General features: G+C 34.7%; 1 protein-coding gene across 1 annotated transcript in view; it reads left to right on the plus strand.

Moving 5' to 3' along the window:
• Positions 1 to 14,057, plus strand: part of LOC138701283 (X-linked retinitis pigmentosa GTPase regulator-like) — a 50,934-nt gene extending 36,877 nt beyond the window's left edge. The window contains exons 11-15 of the mRNA XM_069828055.1: positions 3,170 to 3,457; positions 6,262 to 6,421; positions 8,782 to 8,883; positions 9,109 to 9,218; positions 10,867 to 14,057. Of these exons, the coding sequence (XP_069684156.1) occupies positions 3,170 to 3,457; positions 6,262 to 6,421; positions 8,782 to 8,883; positions 9,109 to 9,218; positions 10,867 to 10,890 (684 nt within the window). The 3' untranslated portion in view covers positions 10,891 to 14,057. The remainder of the gene's footprint in view (positions 1 to 3,169; positions 3,458 to 6,261; positions 6,422 to 8,781; positions 8,884 to 9,108; positions 9,219 to 10,866) is intronic.
• The last annotated feature ends 545 nt before the right edge of the window (positions 14,058 to 14,602 follow it).

The raw sequence follows: 14,602 nt of genomic DNA on the forward strand, positions 1-14,602 counted from the left end.
GCATATTTTCAGGTTTTCAGTGCATAAAGTTCCGTGGTCTAGTGATAAATATTGCTTGAGAGAAAGAAAGTGTGTGTGTTTATATGAGAGTGAGAGAGACGAAAGAAGTATCGTCCATTTAGAATTGGTAGCTAGCTTCAAATGTGATGATATCCCTACATCCCTCTTAATCTCCTCAGTCCTCACAATCGAACCCATTATTCTGTAACTGGCCAGTAACCGAAGCACTAAATAGTCTTCTTCAGCTACACTGTCAAAACATTTTCTCATATTTCGCAACCTCACTCTGCAACAGAACATGATGGCAGCTACTGGTACGCTGTCAAAACAGATTGCATGTTTATTAATAAACCTTAAAGGCTCAGTGGTAGTTAAATTAAACACATTTCTAGCTTATCTGAACACAATGACATTGTTTTCATTGGTCATATAAATGCATATTTTACCATATTTTAGCATAAAGTTATATTTGATCAAAAATGGTATAATAGTACATTATGCAACGAGCCTATAATGAAGGTAATTAAGAAGTGAGTACGGATATTTATGAAACGACCGCAAGCGAGTTTCATAATTTTCATACGAGCTTCTTAATTACCATTATAGGCGAGTTTCATACGACTTTTTATGCTCGACCATATTTCTAACTTGATATTATTAATTTTTGAGCAATGTCCCGTATGTTGTGAGATGTGCGCAGACGCGAAAGTATTGATTTTTTCCGAGGAACAAATGTCCACATTGACCTTGCTAGGCCATAAGAACCTACAGAGATAACATTGAAATTAAATTAGACATTGAAAAACGAGATGACAAATTGAATTTATTTGAATATTATTTACAATTAACGCTAATTATTATAGTAACAGAACATAACCTTCTGCGACAGTATTGGATTTCCAGCCTCCGTGACTTTTCGCTAATTCTCTTTCGATTGCATATCCGAGAATAATCGATACTTGCGGTTTTATAACGGTAGAAAGCTGACCTGTCATTGGCTGAACAGTTGTAACCTGAGTCGTCATTGGCTGAAAGACCTGACCTTTAATGAGTAGGTGTACTTTAATGACATGCATTAAAGGTCTGCTACCAGGTGTATAATTACTACATTTCGGCATGGTCGAGCATAAAAGCATTTTTTGGCCATATTGTAATCAATAGTTTTAACAGTACTCCAAGTACCGTATTATTCACACGTTTTGTATCATTAATGGCAAGAGTTTTTGTTTGCATTTGGTTATTTATTTTGGATTTCCTTTTCTTAGAAATATTTTATTATAAAATGAAGTTTGAAGGTAACTGAATTCGCCAGCAGTAAGTTGTCAAAACACAGAGGACAAAAGAATGTTAGGAATATGGCTAGATTGTTGCTGATTGGTCTCACCTTCACTCCCTCACCCCTCCCACACATGTGACACTTAAGAGGTTCCAACTACATTATTGCCAGGTATTAATTCACCCTATTAACATAGCTGTAAAATAATTAGTCACGTAGAGGACAAACGTTAGACATTTTTCATCCCTCTTTCCCCCTTCAATTTTTATAAGCTGAACAGTCTAATATGACCAATACAAGGAGTTAATATCAAAAAAAAAATTTTGTAGAATGGTTAATATAGTTTTCTAACTAATTTCTGGAAAATATTTAATTTATTTTGCGTCATATTTTCTAATTTTTATGTCATATACAGTAGCGTGCAAATTAATCCGAACAACGTAATTACTTATGCAAAAACACTCAAATGGGATAAAAAAAAGGATCTAAGACATACCTCAGTAATCTATGTGGCCTCCCTTGTTCCTAATAACAGCTCTGAGACGATTTGGCATGGATTCCACTAATTTCCCATAAATATTCTTCATTTCTTCATCGCGAAACCATACACCAATGAGGGCAGAATCATCTTCTCCTTTGTAGAACAATCCATTTTTTGCATTCTTCTTTTGCAAATTGACCACAAGTGCTCAATGGGGTTGATGTCAGGTGAGTTGCCTGGCTAGGGGAGTACCTGAATATTCTTCTTGTTGAAGAATTCTGTAGTTTTTGAGACGTATGGCATGGTGCCAGGTCTTGTTGGAACACACCTCTGCCATCCGTAAATGATTTTTGCAGCTGGGGTACGATTCTGGTTTCCAATAAGTGAATATATTTGTCAGAATTCATCATTCCCTTGATAGGCATTAATGCTCCAGGCCCTTCATGTGTAAAACAACCCCAAAACATTACTTTAGGGGGGCATTTGGGTGGTTGTTGGAGATGAGCTGCTGTTACTTTTTTGGATCCTTTCCGTACGTAAGAAACACAGTGGCCGTGGACCTCGAAATGAGACTCATCGGAAAAAAGTACATTCTTCCAGTCATTCACTGTCCAGTGTTGATGTAATTTTGCCCACATTAAGCGTTTTTTGCACATAACAGGGGTTAGCAGTTGCTTCTTAATAGGCTTACGAGCCCTTCATCCAGCTTCCAAAAGTCTACGCCGCACTGTTGTGACGTGAATATTCGCCCCAGTGGTAGCCATTAACTCGCGGGTTAAGTCGACAGCAGTTAGTCTTGGATTTAATTTACTTTTCCTGACAATTAAACGATCATCTGCAGGTGAAGTCTTCCTTTTCCGGCCACAGTTTCCTTTTTTCTGGGGTGTGATGGATCCAGTCTCCGTGTATCGTTTTATGATCGAATTAACAGTACCCAAACCGATGTGACATTCTGCAGCAATTTGCCTCTGTGTCATAGAAGAATGCTCTGCTAATGTTATGATTTTAGACCGTTTTCGTGAAGTTGTATCCATATGTGAAGACGACAGAATGTACACAGGATTGCAGTATTAAGTCTTCAACACAACTGAAATGCTAATAAGTACAAAACGATAGGCAAAATGTCGCATATTATAAAAAAAAAATGACAGACCTTCAACAATGGAATTACACGTACTACAGATGTCAATTAAAGCGGTATGAGCAGCTGTGAGGCCAACAATGACAGAAAATGTAAAAATATGTCGTGTTCGGATTAATTTGCACGCTACTGTATATATATTTTTTCTGGTATGAATACATGTATATTTCCAGATATTTTAAGTCATAGAAATCCGAGCCCCTAGTTACGATCTTTCTTTGTGAATCACCCTGTATAGTAGTTAATGATTATAATTTGTTTTTTTTTTCAGCCTGTCAACAATCGAAATTCGTTGCCACCTTTGCAACGTGTTCCATTTCAAAGTCCCAACAACAACCCAGAGACAACTGGCTCCTTCCACGACAGCCAAAGCAATCATTTGGAGGAGTTGCTGGACTCGAGGGACGAGATCATGGTGGAGAATGACTTCGAGATGAAGTCGTCCTTATCTGGAAGCAAGAAGAGCAGCAGCGACTCTGACGATATCGATGCAGACATCGACGAAGCATTGTCACTGCAGTCTGCCAAGCCCGAGCTGAGGAAGCAGCAGAGTAAAAAGGTGGGCTCTCGCCTCAACTGATTCTGGTTTTATTTTCTCCTCTCTGCTTATGATTTTGTTTCCACAAACTGTATGTCGTATTATTAAATAATAATAATAATAATAATAATAATAATAATAATAATAATAATAATAATAATACAAGATTTACAATAATAATAATAATAATAATAATAATAATAATACAAGATTTACAATAATAATAATAATACAGTGAAACCTGTTCAAGACGGAAGTGACATGGTCCTAATTTTTTTTCCGTTGTGGACAGGTTTCCGTATTATTCAGGTGTTACATTAAAATGGAATATTTTATCATTCGTATCCATGAAAAACAACATAACATGCCGCAAACTGCAAGAAGTACAAAATATTCCGTTTATTACTAATCACGTTAAATTAGCTTCCTGTCGCTTATTCAGTTGGTGAATCACTTTGGTTAAAATCTCTTTTTCTGTATAAATTTTATGGTAACTCATTCATCAGTCATTAAACACTGCTGAAGTTTACTGATCTCATTCAGTTTAATATTTAACACTGTATTACAATAATGTTCAGTATATCACTGCACATTATTAATTACCGTGATTAGACTAGGAGCCATCCATTAGAAGCCTTGAATTCTGGTTTATGTAATTTATTTCTCAGTTCAATGGCTTGCTTTGCAGAATAGATCCAGAAATTGGCATGTTCTTTGAAAGGTCATGAAGAACCCACTTCCACAACAGTTCGTCTATTTCCACATAAACAGTTGCTTTCTGGTTTCTTTTAAGTCACCAATATTGGCCGCAAGCCACTCACTCGTTATGAACTTTATCTTTAAAGTGTCACACCTGAGTTTTCCACAACTGAACTTCAATATTATTTCACATACACTTCGCTTCTAATTTTCCTTTAAGTTGATAACTTTCACTTCGTCACTTAATGTTAATGCCACATTTTACGCAACTTTTTTACCAAGAAATCACTACACTTGCGCTCTGTCTAGCTACGACAATATATGGATGTGAAGCATTGACAACCTTTGAAGGCACTCGTCTGCCTAGTCAACAGGCAATAAAATTTATGACCGACAGGCCAACACACCCTCGCACCCTCTAAAATTTTGCAAGGAAAACTTGTTTTTTTTTTTTTCCTTAGTGACCTGCATATTTCGTATACTCCTTGAAATTACACGCTGTTTCAAAATATAGTTTAAATTAAAGCAGTGGGCCCAAAATATTATTTCCGTTTTGAACAGTAGCAGGCAGTTTCCGTTTCCGCGTTGGACAGTTTCCGTTTTATTCAGGAAAAATTACACATAATACATACGAATTTCGCCGGGACCAATAAATTGTTCCGAAATAGACAGGGTTCCGGATTATTCAGGTTCCGATTTGACCAGGTTTCACTGTATAATAATAATAATAATAATAATAATAATAATAATAATAATAATACAAGATTTACAATAATAATAATAATAATACAAGATTTACAATAATAATAATAATAATAATAATAATAATAATAATAATAATAATAATAATACAAGATTTACAAAGATTTTATTGCAAGCAAGAATTAAATAATAATAATAATAATAATAATAATAATAATAATAATAATAATAATAATAATAATAATAATAATACCAGTAATACAAGATTTACAATAATAATAATGACATTGGCACACAGATTAATTAATATACCAATGAACAATGACAACTACACTGAAGAATTAAACACAATAAAATATATAGCACAAGACAATGGATACAACCCTAACATAATAGACACACTAATAAAAAAGGCAAAACAAAAACAGAACAAACCAACACAAACAGCACGCGAGAATAAATACATAACATTAACATATCACAATACCAATACTCACAAAATTGCAACTTCATTCAGAAAACTAAAATACAAGATAGCATACAAAACAATTAACACAACACAGAAATATCTAAATAATCACATTAAATATTCAAATAAATATAATTCAACTGGAGTTTAGAAACTAAAATGCAATAGTTGCCCACATTTTTACATAGGACAGACAGGAAGATCCTTTCACACAAGATACAATGAACATATTAAAGCTATAACCAAACCCTACATCACATCAAATTATGCAGACCACATTATCAACAATAATCATGACTACAATAATATAGAAACAGATATGGAAATTTTACACATCACACCAAAAAGTTCACAGTTAAACATCCTAGAACAGTACGAAATATATAAACATACAATAACATACCCACAACATATACTTAATACACAATTACAGTTCAATACCCACACATTATTCGACGTCATGATACGTCATAACACACAAACAACCAGCCCTCACCATAAGAGCAACATACCCCCATCCCTACAATCGACAAATGCACATCACAGAACTCAAGATCACCAGTAGTTCAGGAGACACTGATGAAGACGTAACATCACATCGAAACGGGCCGTCTGTCGAAGGTACCATATATACCTTTTTTAAAATTTTAACACTTTTTAACATGTGACTAAGTAATTTTATGTTTTTAACAAACAAAGTGTTAACGTGAACTTTAATCAATGAATAATAATAATAATAATAATAATAATAATCATGACTCATGTAAATTTCACAGACATTTTATTTTACTTAAAGCCAGGAATTCTACTGATAACAATCTTCTAACAATGCAATATTTTTTTAACATAGATATCGATAAATATAATCGATAAAATCAATACAACATTTATACAACACTGCACTCGAGCAGGATTCTTACTTTGTATTTTGAGTCTATTATTTAATTTGTTTCAGGAAATTATTTCCAGTGCACGTAGTAAAGTTCTTCAGACTTCAGAAGTTGAAGATGAAATCAAAGATATTGGCGACAAGTCTGATGAAAATAAGAGTGAATCCAGCAGTGATGATGATGACGAAGATAACTCTGATGTCAAAATAGAGTCTGAGAAGAAAGGTTAAATATAATATTCTTGTCCAAGCATGTTACTTTTGCTGTATTATAAAAAAATTCTGATATGAGAAGTTCGCAAATGAGAAATGTTTTTTCGAACAGTACCATCAATAGGTTTCTTACCCATGCAGTTACTTGCAGTTTGTGCTTTATCAACAGGCTATAGGAGGTTCTACTGGCACTTTTGTCTAGTTTTAATGTCTTCTAGTGTAATAATTGAAATCATGTATTTTCCGTAGTAGCTGTCCTCTTTCCACACACACCCAAATAAATTCGTAGGGATAATTATGTTTCTCAGGTTTCTTGCAAATCTTTACCATACACTACATTCCATAATCTACACAAGCCTTCGTACACTACACTAGAATAATTCCATATTTACTTACTTACTAACATTACTACGTTTATAGAAGTAGATACATTTTCCGGGCTGAGAGGCCGTGGTCTATTAGTTGGTTTTATACCAGACGTTTCGTCTGCAACTGCGGCAGACATCTTCAGTGGAGTGGTATCCGAGGTCGCAAGACTCTTCTCGGCGTACCTGAGGCAACTGATCCTGTGTCTGGTTGTGCGAGCGTATTTATAGTGCGGCTCGCGGGCCGAGGCCTGTTGTCGCTGCGGTCCGCGCCGCTTTGTTCGCTGCTCCCGTTCTGGGTTCCGTCCTTTTGTTGTAGTGGCTTCTTATCTGTTCTGTTTAGGACCGGGTACCAACACTTGTTTAGCATTACGCCTTCTTCCTTGCGATTAAAGTTGTTGTTATGTTTATGTATTTCGATCGCTTCTCTATGTAGGCGGGGGAAGAAGTGCGTCGAGAAGAGTCTTGCGACCTCGGATACCACTCCACTGAAGATGTCTGCCGCAGTTGCAGACGAAACGTCTGGTATAAAACCAACTAATAGACCACGGCCTCTCAGCCCGGAAAATGTATCTACTTCTATAGACTCCGGCCGTGAAAGCCTACACTGCAAGATTACTACGTTTGCAGTGTGAATAAATACATACAAATGTCTTTTAAGGAACCCGGAGGTTCATTGCCGCTCTCACTTAAGCCCATCATCAGTCCCTATCCTAAGCAAGATTAATCCAGTCTCTACCATCATATCCCACCTCCCTCAAATCCATTTCAATATTATCCTCCCATCTATGTCTTGGCCTTCCCAAAGGTCTTTCTCCCACCGGCCTCCCAACTAACACTCTATATGCATTTCTGGATTCACCCATACGTGCTACATGCCCTGCTCATCTCAAACGTCTGGATTTAATGTTCCTAATTATGTCAGGTGAAGAATACAATGCGTGCAGTTCTGTGTTGTGTAACTTTCTCCATTCTCCTGTAACTTCATCCCTCTAAGCCCCAAATATTTTCCTAAGCACCTTTATCTCGAACACCTTAGCCTCTGTTCCTCTCTCAAAGTGAGAGTCCAAGTTTCATAACCATGCAGAACCGGCAATATAACTGTTTTATGAATTATAACTTTCAGCTTTTTTGACAGCAGGCATTTCCCATATTTATTCTGTGTTTAATTTCCTCCCGAGTGTCATTTATATTTGTTACTGTTGCTCCAAGATATTTGAACTTTTCCACCTCTTCGAAGGATAAATTTCCAATTTTTATATTTCCATTTCGTACAATATTCTGGTCACGAGACATGATCATATACTTTGTCTTTTATGGTTTTACTTCCAAACCTATTTCTTTACTTGCTTCAAGTAAAATTTCCGTGTTTTCCCTAATCGTTTGTGGATTTTCTCCTAACATATTCACGTCATCCATATAGACAAGCAGCTGATGTAATCCATTCAATTCCAAACCATGTCCAGTAAGTCCATACAGTATTCAGAAATCAATACAACTCTTCACACTCTTCAAAATAAAATAATCAGTTGATCACAATCAACAGAATGCCTTGCCACCATGTCCAACTCTCAAATGCCAAAAACGTTCAAAATGTGAAAATATTATACAACACAATTCCATCAATCATAATATCACCATCTTACTACGTAATAACTTACACTGATAGTGGAAAATAACCCAGAGGAGGCGATGACATCATAGTTTCCATTGTTTCTATGAAATTACCTTAAAAGTTCATAAAAGAAAAGTCCTGTTTCTTATAGGATTATACCTCAAAGCACTGCATACATTTTTATTTTATTTTTTATTTATTTATTTTATTCCATAGATCTTACATGAGCAATGAAGCTTTAAGATGTGGAACAAGTCAAAATTTTACAATATTACAATTACAATTTTTACAAATTTTTACAGTTTTACAATTTAGTAATTTTCTACAATTTTTACAATTTTATAGCAAGAAATGAGTCTGCCAGTGATAAGAAACTGCGGTTATGATTTTCAGAAGGCAGAGTGGCGAGATTCTTCAGTGCTCTTCGACGTAAGAAGCCAACTTCTGCGCAGTCTGCTGTTCTTGATGGAAGGCAGTCTGTGGAAAAACGTAAAAGTGAGCTATGTTCATGCTTCCTGAGGACTGCATTTTAGCATGACTGATAAAGATTTTAGTCTACATACTTAAAAAAAATGCATTCTTCATTGTCGTATAACATATTATATCTAAGTAGCAACTAATTTTAGTTTTTTAGGTTCTAAAAGTTTGGGTCTTGGTTACTAGTGAAGGCATGGTGTTTGTTTTTTCAAAGTCATGATTAACATTGTTATCTTTGGACAGGGGCTTCAAGTGAAGTCGGTGTTGTGAAGGATCAGGATATGACTGATGCTGAACAAGACAGAGGCGACAGTGGCAAATCAAAACACAGCATCGTGGGAAACGAAAAGAAGGTGAGTGTCAATATTCATTTGTTGAAAAGGACGTCTTTTGTTTTACTTTCACATATGCGCTGTCTGTTTTTAAGAAGTGTGGTTAATTTAAAAATCATTGAGGTTAAGGGGATCAGCCTCTAAAATAATTGAAAGCATATTCACGTCCTTTTCCTCCTGCCAAGAAATTTCAGTAGTTCATTAGCTTCTGTTTTACCGTGCCAAGTCACATTTCTTTGAACGTGTAATATTTGTGCTTGACAGTCGAGAAATCTGGTAACTTAATTACAGTAGGTCTTGGATGTCTGAAATTATTATAATTATGTTAAAAAAATAGTTTCGAATCCAGTCAGCCGTGATAAAACACAAAGAGGAACAAATGAATGTGACATAATAATAATTGTGTAATATTCTTTTTTATTTTTTTATTTTACGACTTGCTAAATGTTATATATTGTTAAAATTAATTCGTGTCGCGATATGACTTTTGTTATAAGTTAAAGCGACAATAAATAAATAAATAAATAGAAAAAAAATAAATAAATAAATAAATATTCATTATTACTCGTACACAAATGTGGATGATTAATAAAAGGGAGGAGTACAGAGACAGAAATAGTTAATCTAACATAGTCTAATGAATTTATTTTAATTTCCAAATGAATCCAATTCTCTGTAATGACACATTATTATTCATTACAATTTCAAACAACTCATTGGCGTCATGTTGATGTGTGAATCGTTTCGACTATCAATTGCATTGTTGTCCGCAGACTAGGCCTCCTGGAATGAGGAAGCGATTATGAAGTAGTTAACGAGAAGGCTCCGCCTTGTTAAATTTAAATGCGGGGAGTATGAAGACAGAAATGAAAAGAAATATCAAACTTTTATTTCAAATCCCAAACATCCTTACAATCCCAAACTTGCTCACGATAACAATCACGAACAGCATAAACATTTCACGCCATTTTTTTCTGTTTCCATTTTTTACCATTTGGTCGCAGTTCAATTCAGATTTCTTGCATTTTATTTAGTGTTTTTGTCATTGTTTCAAATTTATACTATTGGCCTGGATTGGTGGATAGAATTTGGTATTATTATTACCTTAGTGCCAAGTATAACATCCCTCTCTTCAATTGATCAGTGACAGGTTTATTTTTTGGTGCTCGGAATTCTTTACTAAAATTTACATATCATTTTTTTAAATAATTTATGTAGACTACTGGACTGTACCCGAGCACGAGCATATCCATACATATGTATTCATTTCAAATGTAAATTGTAAATAAATTTGAATTTGAAAATTTGAATATTATCTTTTGAAATTCAAAAAATCATCTCGCAAATTCTCAAAGATTCCCTGCAGATTATACAGTTTCATTTATACCACTCAGAAGGCCTTAATTAAAGATATGCTAATTTTACATAAAATCTTTTATTTATAAGTATAATTTTATAGTCATCTTCTAAGATTTTATTTTATAATTGATATAATCAATGGTGCTTAATTATTACATTTTATTTTTATAACAATATTCATATTTAATTGATTATATTTGTTTGCTATTAATTTCCGGATCCTCGTGGTCAACCTTAATTAAGGCCGGAGGAATTGTTTCTCTCTCTCTCTCTCTTGTTATTAAAATTGTTTTTAATTGTTGATTTTCAGTCGAGTACATGCTCGATGCTTTAGTGAAGAAAGGATCTTGGAATAAACTATTGTGTGAAGGTTTTAATTGCACCAGATTGGAGGATTGTGGACCGACGTAATATGAGGAAGAAGAAGAAGACAAAGCTCAAGGAAGAAGGGAAGAGAAAGAAGAAGAAAAGTCGGGAAGGAAGAAGATGGTGATGTTGATGTCAAAAAGGGGTATGGATAGATAAATGAATGAATGAATGAATGAATGAATGAATGAATGAATGAATGATAGCAAGTAAAGATGTGAAATATGTTTACAACTAGAAAGAATGTCGTGGAACATCAGTGCCACATGTATAATGTTGGCAATAATGACCAAAGACATTCTACTGGGTGAGTGGATGGTCTGTGAAACACGAGCTTGAAATCTCGTGAATTCCATGCCTTGCTTACATTTCATAGAATATTCGCTCACTCAGTACATAGTAAGTACGTTTTACTTTGAGTATTACTTTTTTTTTACAACAAAATGATGTATACATGTTATGAGATGATATATTTAATATTGCTTCATTACAATTGACTATTTATATGTGTTTAATGTAATATTTTCTGTGACGGTATGTTATTCTATAGATAGGAAGTGTGACAGTTAAATTGATATAGTGCCTAAATTAACTTGTCTGCTCAAAAAGAGTTAGTGGATTTCACTCTCTGACCACTTTTATGCAAAATTGTAACTACTGTTGTTACAGCACTGAGATCTTTGTAGTAGATTTTCTATTCTCTGTGACTACTGTATAAGGGCAGATTGAGAGGAAAGTAATTAATATATTATGGGTACTTTTATTTTTCTTAAGAGATATTGTCATAACAAGTACATTTATTGATTTTTTCATCAGTATTGATAAGAGAGCATATTATCTGTTTTAATGGGCCTAATCAAAATGTTTGGTGCTTACCATTTCTAGGGTGCCTACGTATGAAATCGTTCTAATTTTTTAGTCTGACTTATATACAGTAGCATCATATTATGAAGAGTTTTACATGCCGGGAATAGTAATGGAGTGAAGAAGTTTACCCGGGACAGATTTTAAACTTTGGCTGCTCTAATCTATAAACTTAGGATATTTTCAGAGATGATGAAATCTTTAAAAATTTAATAAAATCTTGTTTGTTCCTATTTCATAATTCCTGTTTATTTTGTCTCAGGAATTATATTGTGCAAAATTGATTCAGTTCAGAATTAGATAGAAGAACTGACACTTTGCAAGAAAGATTTTATTGGAAATTACTTATAGACCTCGAATTTTAGGATGCTTCTTCCCCCCCCCCCCAAGTATTAATTGAAAAATATTAAATGACATTTACTTTTCGTGTAAAAATACGAGGGTCATTTCATAAGTAATGCACAGGTTGGTAGAACTGTGAAATGAATGCAGCAACACCAGTGAAAATTACGTCAGCTGCACTTGAAGGATTGAGGAAGAAGCACGTGTGTTCGTTTCGACCATAGCATACTCTGTGTTTAGGTAACGAGAGCTAGAACTGGAGCCTACACGTGTCTCGGGTACTGTGACGATTGAAGATCAAAGATCAACCTCGAGCACAGAAGGCCAGTGCTATACTGCCTGCGCTACATAGTCCGATTCAGTGAATTATATCTTTCACACAACCGTTATTAGTTATTTGTACAGGCCTCCTTCCTGTCCCTCGTTTGAAGATTCACATGTTCTGTATGTTGTTATCGGACAAACATTTTCTTTCGATATTTTCTTATACTGAGTGTTCAGTTCAAAATGTGTCATGGCTCGCTGTATGCCGTCATGTGGCTAGCCGATGAGCCTAGAGAATTCAATCTTCCTACACTTCCGCAGCTCAGGTGTATAACCTATGAGGTAGAAGTACGGCGTTCATTCTGAAGAGTACGTACCGATACGTAGGTAACGCTTGTAGTGGCAGGAATGTGAACTGTTTGGAAATACGTACTGTCGGGATATGGGAAGAGGATTAAGACGATTACTTACGTATTTGTTGACATTAACTTCGACGGTCAACGTGGACACGGAACATTTGATTTGTGTTGTGGAATGTTACCGTACGCAACCCATGATAACAATTAATACCCTGTGTACGACTTGCCGGCGCAAAACGCAGTTCGAAAGAGGTTATGGTAGCACACAGACCGTACAGACCGCCATCTGTTGCTACGACGTTCAAGTTATACCGTACACGTTCTCAAGTTCAGATTGAAGAACGCCTTAAATAATAGGCAACTTCTCTAGCATATAAGCTGAAACTCGCTTCAAATCGGTGACCCAACAACAGTGACGTCATGACACACTTTGAAATGAACACCCAGTAGTGTATGTGTTATCACAAATGGAAAGTTATTTTTTTGTATAACAAAAACTAAACAAATTGAAGAAATGATATTGAATCTGGGTTAAGATTACAGTGATGTTTATGTTTATTGAAAGAGAAAATATTAACATACAATACATATATTAATATTGTAATACGATGATAAATTTATAGTCTTAGGATAGAATTTTTATATAGTGCTGTCAACATATTCATAGACCAGTGATATCATGCATCAGTAATGTAGATGGAACACGTTTAAAAGTGGCCAGGAGATCGGTATGCCCTTATTACACTGAACAATTTACAGTACATCTGCTTTCCATATGCAGAATGAGTGATGGCAGAGTTCACGCCCAAATGAAGGTATGAGAATTTTCGCGATCATATATAATGTGTTTACTTCACTGAATATTTTCATGTTTATAGATTTTTTTACTATATTATAATATAATAGCGTATTTATGTATATATTAATATACTGTCATCCTCTGAGGAGTTTAATGCTGAGAGGAATGCGGTTCCGACTAGTCTAGCGCGGTACTGGAGTGGGAGGGAACAGTGACAGCGGCAGTCTGGAAGGAAGTACAGTCATACTGAAAACATTCGCCCAGTTTACGAGAGCAGTATGCCTATTAGTTTTCTAACGCATTTTTGGCGAGATAGAGATACAACCATTCGTACTTATGTGTTCAGAGAAGGAAAGTATTGTAGAAAATTTTATTTATTTATTTATTTATTTATTTATTTATTTATTTATTTATTATTTATTTATTACTTATTTATTACTTATTTATTATTTATTTTGGTGAAATTAAGGCCATCACACCACCAGAAATACAAATACAATAAAAAAAAATCATAATACAACTACAATAATATAAATGAAAAGAAGAATCATACTACATAACATTTATTGATTAGTAGAATTGAATTAAATTTGTGAAGTAATCAATTTAAATATACTGTACTGCTGAACTCACTTGAGAAGTAAAACTACTTGATTTGTAATTTAAGATATCACCAACAAATGACTTTCGCATGACATTATAGGAATCTGTTTTTCACGATACCAATCACACATATTCTAATATTCCAATAGAATAAAACCAAAAAACTTTTCCACAGCATGTTTCCTTAAAAATGACTTGTAACGGTGAAATATTTAACATGAGTAATTCATATAATATTAACATAGCTAACATCAGGGAGAAGACAGAAGACTGCGTATTTTTGGTCGATCAATACTTCCCACTCCGCTCGGCTCGGCTTAGCTGTAGCAACAAAAGAATCTACCTGCAACCCCCCGCACCGATGGCAAGAATACCTCAGGTCCAGCGCTAAACTCGTCGGAGGAAGACAGTACTTCAAATAGATTTAGCAATAGGCCTACTCTTTTTGT

Source organism: Periplaneta americana, chromosome 1 (assembly GCF_040183065.1).
Source record: "Periplaneta americana isolate PAMFEO1 chromosome 1, P.americana_PAMFEO1_priV1, whole genome shotgun sequence".
NCBI classification, from domain to species: domain Eukaryota; kingdom Metazoa; phylum Arthropoda; class Insecta; order Blattodea; family Blattidae; genus Periplaneta; species Periplaneta americana.